The 6,631-nt window shown below is 34.2% G+C and overlaps 2 protein-coding genes across 4 annotated transcripts; one reads left to right on the forward strand and one right to left on the reverse strand.

The window, feature by feature from the left end:
- Window positions 1-311: 311 nt before the first annotated feature.
- On the forward strand, window positions 312-1,439 carry LOC107809564 (NDR1/HIN1-like protein 6). Its single transcript, XM_016634221.2, has one exon. The coding sequence runs from the start codon at window positions 476-478 to the stop codon at window positions 1,241-1,243; it is 768 nt and encodes a 255-aa protein (XP_016489707.2). The 5' UTR covers window positions 312-475; the 3' UTR covers window positions 1,244-1,439.
- Window positions 1,440-1,780: 341 nt separating this feature from the next.
- Window positions 1,781-4,967, reverse strand: LOC107809567 (uncharacterized). Of its 3 annotated transcripts, XR_012708653.1 has the most exons (4): window positions 3,901-4,967; window positions 2,938-3,104; window positions 2,597-2,723; window positions 2,142-2,280 (listed from the first exon to the last, which is right to left on the reverse strand). XR_012708653.1 is itself a non-coding variant. In XM_016634227.2 (3 exons), exons 1-2 carry the CDS (start codon window positions 4,864-4,866, stop codon window positions 2,934-2,936), a joined length of 1,137 nt encoding a protein of 378 aa, XP_016489713.2. In that variant the 5' UTR covers window positions 4,867-4,967; the 3' UTR covers window positions 1,781-2,280; window positions 2,917-2,933. The 3 variants fall into 3 exon arrangements, 2 of the variants coding, with proteins under 2 accessions (XP_016489713.2, XP_016489712.2); XM_016634227.2 differs by lacking the exon at window positions 2,597-2,723 and having other exon boundaries at window positions 1,781-2,280; window positions 2,917-3,104; XM_016634226.2 differs by lacking the exon at window positions 2,597-2,723 and having other exon boundaries at window positions 1,781-2,280; window positions 3,901-4,957.
- Window positions 4,968-6,631: the final 1,664 nt, after the last annotated feature.

Here is a 6,631-nt window from a genome sequence, read left to right on the forward strand (position 1 = left end):
TTCTGTGAATAGATGAATGTTCAAGTATGTAAGGACATTAGTATGTGTTTCGGATTTGATATAGTTCCATCTGAACGTGGCTGTCTAGCTTACTTGTAGGTAAACTAAAACTGAGAAGTTATATTCGTTATGGTTGATTCTCCACTTAAAATTCAGACGAGTCATTAATGCACTGAGAATAAAAAATTGTCAAAACTCATTATTTAGCTTACCTAACCTTGCTTCTCCATCTTAACATTTTTCTTGTTATTAGGTGAAATAGGCCCAGAATTTCCTACCTATATCTTCTCTTGGGATATTTGATTTAAGTAAACTTTAAAATAACAATAAAAAAAAAAGAGAAACAATTGGCATTCTAACTTATATATATAGCAGATATATCACAATACGTGAAAGAGGTTCTTACTTGTATAGACAGAGAAGTTTGTAATAAGTTGTTGATCAGAAAAAATAGCGTACTGAGTTAGTAACAACAATGACAGAAAATCAGAGGATACATCCAGTTGTGGACATGGAAGCACCACCAGCACCAGCACCAGCAGTGCCACGAGGCTCATTTAAATCAGAAAAAGGCGATACATCGCAGCTTCAGCAGCCAATAATTAACCAGCCATTTACACGTACTGTTCCTGTAATGTATCCAAGACCACATAATAAGAAGAGAAGTTGCTTTTGCAAATGCATTTGCTGGACAATTAGCCTTATCATACTCCTACTCATCATAATTGCAACAATTGGTGGCATTCTTTACCTTGTTTTCAAACCAAAGATACCTCAGTACTCTGTAGATAACCTCAGAATATCAGACTTGAGGCTCAATTTTGACATGAGCCTATACGCTAGATTTAATGTAAGAATCACTGCTGTGAATCCCAACAAGAAAATTGGAATATACTATGAGAAAGGAAGTCGTTTGAGCGTGTGGTACAAGAATACACAGCTATGTGAAGGGTCTATTCCAAAGTTCTATCAAGGTCATCAGAATAGAACAGTACTCGACGTGGCCTTAACTGGGCAATCACAATATGGTAATACGTTGATGTCTGCAATTCAAGAGGCAGCACAAACTGGAAGAATACCATTAGATCTTAAGATTAAAGTCCCAGTTAGTGTTAAACTTGGGAAGCTCAAGTTGAGAAAGGTGAAGATATTAGGAGATTGCTTGCTAATTGTGGATAGCCTCTCTGCTAATAGTTTGGTCCGTATTAAGGCGAGTACTTGTAAGTTTGGGTTGAAGCTCTAAAAATTTCTGCATTGTATTCTACATATTTGTTCTTTACATAGATTTTTAGTTCTGTTATTTTGTATTTTATTATTTTTGGGATCTCTACACATGTCTGTGAGACGATTTTGTACATGGACATTAGGAGAATTCTATCACATTCATCTGCATACTATCATTTATGTTTGTTTCTCTATTATTCATATTCATAACCAAACACCGGATGTTGCTTAATACTTGGCTCGACGCAATTTATGTCAAAAAATCCCTCATTAGTGCTTAGGTTTTGCTCTTCCAGAGTAGATTAAGGATTGATGTTGTGCTCCTACTCAGAGGCGGACCTATGCTATACAGAAAAGGGTCCCGGCACCCGTAAAGTTCGGAAAAAAATCCATGTATATGTCTTTAGAAAATAGTGATATATTAGTAGTGGACACCTTATATACAAAACAGATTTTGATTGAATCTAAAAGTGCACTAGTGACCTTCAAATCCTGGGTCCGTCTTTGCTCCTACTTGACACTTTCGAGCAAAGAACTAAATGTAGATGGCAAATGATTAAGATAATTGAGGGCTCATATTATCTTGAGAAGCATCATAGCTAACAATAGCAGCTGCAATATACAAGGGATGAATTGCACAAAAGCCCATAAAACATCAACTAGTCTGATATATACAAGTGTAGTAGCTAAGCAAGTTTCACAATTTTTTTGTCCAAAGGAAGCGCCACGCTTGGGTATCTCAACCTCTCTTTTAACAGAAAATTATCAGATGACAAAATTCTAGGCTAAGTTTCACTAAGCCAATATGGAGCCTCGGGCTTGGGATCAAAATGTCAATGTCAAGCTGACTAATCACCAACCAAGGCTCGTGGTCGATGCTCTGTAGTAAACAGGGACATTCCTGTCTGTGTAGCAGCTCTAACAAATGCCATGTTTGCAGTTATAGTAGGGGCATGCCAGTAATCGCCGGTCCCAAAAACAACCTTGTTTTTTAAAGCCAGTTTTCTGGTTGTTGGAAGGCTCATCAGCCGTTCTGATGGGCAATCTGGCACAACCCTGTTTAAGTTAATCAAATGATTAGCATATGGAATTCAAGTTGCAAGTAAAAATGTAAAATGAAATTTAAGAAAAAAGAGAAGCGGAGAGGAAGAAAAAAATTCAAGTGCAAGTCTTGACAAGCTCATTAAATCTTCACATAAATCTATGCTCCGCACAAGTATGTGATATAATTTATGCCCGCAAATTAATATCCTTGCTATCTGGATAAACATGAAATTTGATCTGCTTATCCACATAGTTTTTCCACTAAATTGTGTATTTTCAAAGAATATTACCCCTTTCCTTAATTGAGGTACAAGTGTTACTAACTTACTAATGTATCATCGTGAGATTCAGGTCCGGAATTGTAACAGACTGATCAGAGGACTATTCCAGGAAATTCTATAATGGATGGACACCAATGATGTTTATCATGCAGAGGAGTAGCTAGCAAAATTTACCTAAAATTTGAACTCATATAGAAAGAAAAACAAAAATGTCAGATTGAAGGATGTCAAGTAATTCATATCTTTCTTCTTCTTTTTTTTAATTCTGGAGGTAAAAGGGGTGGGGATCCACAGAGCATGTACTATTGAATGTCAGAATTTTTGCAATAAAGTTGTAGGCAAAGAAAACTTGTTGTAAGAGACATACTGAAACTTATCAAAAATTCACCTAAGATGTTTCAGAAAGTGCTTGGCTCTAGACTTCTCATTCGGCCCACCACACATTGAAACAAGCTCCTGAAATTCTGAACAAACACTTTCACAAACTATGCCTCTCTTTTGCAATATTACAGGCATCAGCTCCTTGTGGATTGGATTTTCCATCTCAGAATTCACCTGGTGGAAGCCAAGTACAACATAAACCAAAAAATGTTGTTACAATGGTTGCCAAATGCAAAAGCACAGTGGTTAAGCTACTAATATATGAGTGTTCACGGTTCATATATTAAGGAGATTTCCTTAGGACAGAAAACAAAGAGGAAAAAAAAAGGGCAACCTAGTGCACTAAGCTCCCGCTATGCGCGGGGTTCGGGGAAGGGCCGGACCACAAGGGTCTTTCTGCAAGAGGCTGTTTCCACAACTCGAACCCGTGACCTCCTGGTCACATGGCAGCAACTTTACCAGTTATGCCAAGGCTCCCCTTCACAGAAAACAAAGACGACCTCAAATATAAGCAGTTGGTCATTTCCAACTCAGTATGGAGTTTAGTGCCTAACAATTGAATCATACTATTAACTCCCCCAAAATAAGGAATGCTAAAACTAGCAATTTGTTAAACTTATATTATTCCAGGTAGTATAAATATGTGAACAATCAATTGAAGTAGAAATATATTACAATCATATCCAATTTAAAATAGCTTAAATCTGCCAGTTTCTGCAAAATGTAACTTTAAAAAGACCTTTTGCTTCGTGATCAAATCTAGCTACTCGACCAATCCGATAGTACATTTTTGTGAGAACGCAAATAATTAAAAATGGCATGAGACATGGTAGAGATGCTCTAGGGTATGTTAGTTCTATAAAGGACTCAATTGGATATTAACAAAATCGAAATGAACAGAGAAATACTAAATAACCTCTCCAAACTTGAACAACAGAAGGGTTCCAAAACTTTTAACAAGAGATTTTACCTGTCCAATCATGAACTCATAATTGCCCTTGAACCGATTCCTCAACTCACTCTCTGGCGTAGCAAGAATCCGATCAATACCTCCATTGCTAATCCCTGACACTACAGCAACCAGTGTTGTCGTATCAAAATTAACCAATTCGGCTTCTTCAACATCAAAAGAGGACCAACTCCTCAATGCCGACACAAGAGCAATAAAAGAACCACCCAAATTTACATCATAGCTAACATCCTTAATATGCACCTTCTCTAAATTCCCAGATTGGTCTGTTAATGTTTGTCCATCTTTATTACTAGACGAAAAAGAACCAATCTTAATTTCTAAAACACATGCCTTTTCAAAAGACCTCCCTAGTACAGTTACCCAATCCCCATCCTCTAATTCGTCAACAAACTCACAATCAAAATCAGAAAATACAAACCCCAGATCAGTAGTAGCTCCAAATTCATCTTTCAGCTTCTCAAGAATGCAACTTTGAAGTCCATTTGAGAAGAAAAGTATAATAGAACAAGGCCTCACTGTAACACACGACTCTGAGGCAGCAAACAGGAGCTGACTAATTCTGTTTCTTAACCCTTTATTGTTCTTTGTTTTCTCTGAATCTTGCCAAGAAATGTACTTGGGATTTCTGTCGGATACTATGAACCAAACTGGGTTTCCATTGAAAGAACATATTATGTCGACATAAATGCTTTGCTGTGGAACTATGGATGAAATCGAAATGGGTTTACAGACCCGTGAAACGGATGTTATTAGTGGGTGTTGGAGAATGTGAACGACGGATTCGAGATATCCAATATTGGTGCTGAGTTTGAGAGGTGAGTTGTTAACGCGGTTAAGGAAAGAGAGCTCAGAGTTGATTAGCCTCAAAAGGGTAGTTTTCCACGAGGATTGAGTAGTAGTTGACAAGTTTGAAATTCGATGTTTGAGGGCTTTACATCTCCTCTTGGCTTCGCCGCTTTCCATTGTTCCGTTTGTCTTCGTGCTCGGTTTTCTCTTCCTTTTCTCAGAATCGACTCTATGCTATTTTTTCAGAAAATGATAGAACTAGTACTTTATGTTTGAGAGTTGGTTTAATATAGTCCTCTAAATCTACACCTTAACAATTTTAGTTTCTATGTTTACAGCACTTTCAAGATCTGTTATGCTTATGAATACAAGGAAAATGTGATAACTGTTATATTTATAACACATGACGGTAGTTATTTTTGACAAAAATTGACTCATGAAAAATATGATCATTTAAAAAAAATTCATCTCAATTCTCTACATGCTTCTCGCAATTTGTACCTTGAAAAAATCCATAGTTATAAGATTCTAATAATAAAAGATCTCGTCCCGCTCCCCTCCCCTTACTAGTAATAAAATTCAAAAATAAAATAATAAAGGCTATTATTGTTGAGAACTCGAATGAGATATAAATATTTATTTATTCGCAAGTTCATATAATTGATGGCAAATGAAGCGAATGGTGTATTTAAATGACTTGAGTATTAACATACAAATCGTGCAAAATGAATTCATAAAAAATTGTTCCGATATATTTCTCCAGTTTAAATAACTTATATGCTTTTCACAAGTCAATCTCGTCAAAGATAATCATGTTGTGTATTCTAATAATAATTGAGCCAAAAGTGCTTAATTTTTTTAGTAAACATAAATGACTAAAACTACTTAGATGCACATTTAACAGACCAATTTAAACCATTCCTCAAACATGAGTGGCCATTTTTGTTTTTTTCTCATATTTCTTTTAGGGACTTTTTCGTATATATACAAGATTTTAAACTTATTTACTCAGTTTTGTCTAAGTTTTCATATTTACAGGAAGTGACAAGAGTTTTTTACAAAATATATACAAATCCGGTCAAAATATACAATTTATCTACAACATAAGTACATATTTTTTGTATAGAATCCGGTCAAAAACTATAATTTACATAAAAATTATATACAACTTATATACAATTATGTAAGTTGTAGATATTTTGTATACCGTTTCTACATTCGACATACAAAATATATACAATTTGTTCGTGTCTTCTTTTTCGAGTTTCAATCTGAAATTTCAACCAAAACCATCTCGAATTTTTACCAAATTGTCTAAAATTTGAGATATAAACTCCAACGTATATTCTCAATCATTTGCAATAACACCCAATCCAAACAAAAAATAATTTCATAAAATTTCATTTTTAATGGGAAAATGGCTAAATATATCCTTGTACTTTCGAAAAATGCTTAAATATACCTTTCGTTATACTATGAGTCCAAATATACCCTTGCCGCTATACTTTGGGTTCAAATATATCCTCATTTAAATGCTGTGACACGTGTCATCGTTATTTTGACCAATTCTAAATATCTCTTAATTAATTAAAAAGACTCATACCCATTACCCATATCCGAAAAGTAATTTTTTTGTAAAATTTGGATAAACCTGAAATTATTTTTACTAAAAACTGAAAAAAACGAAAATATATATTTTTTCAGTTTTTATTAAAAAAAAATGCTTTAAAAAAAACTGAAAAAACTGAAAAATATTTTTTAAAGCAATTTTTTTTTTGTAAAAACTGAAATTATTTTTACTAAAAACTGAAAAAAAATAAAAATATTTTTTTTTCAGTTTTTACAAAAATATTGCTTTAAAAAAAACTGAAAAAACTGAAAAATATATTTTTTTAAAACTGAAAAAACTGAAAAATATTTTGTTAAATCTTTTTTTTTTTTC

The sequence above is a fragment of the Nicotiana tabacum genome, chromosome 4, assembly GCF_000715075.1.
Source record: "Nicotiana tabacum cultivar K326 chromosome 4, ASM71507v2, whole genome shotgun sequence".
In the NCBI taxonomy this organism is placed as follows: domain Eukaryota; kingdom Viridiplantae; phylum Streptophyta; class Magnoliopsida; order Solanales; family Solanaceae; genus Nicotiana; species Nicotiana tabacum.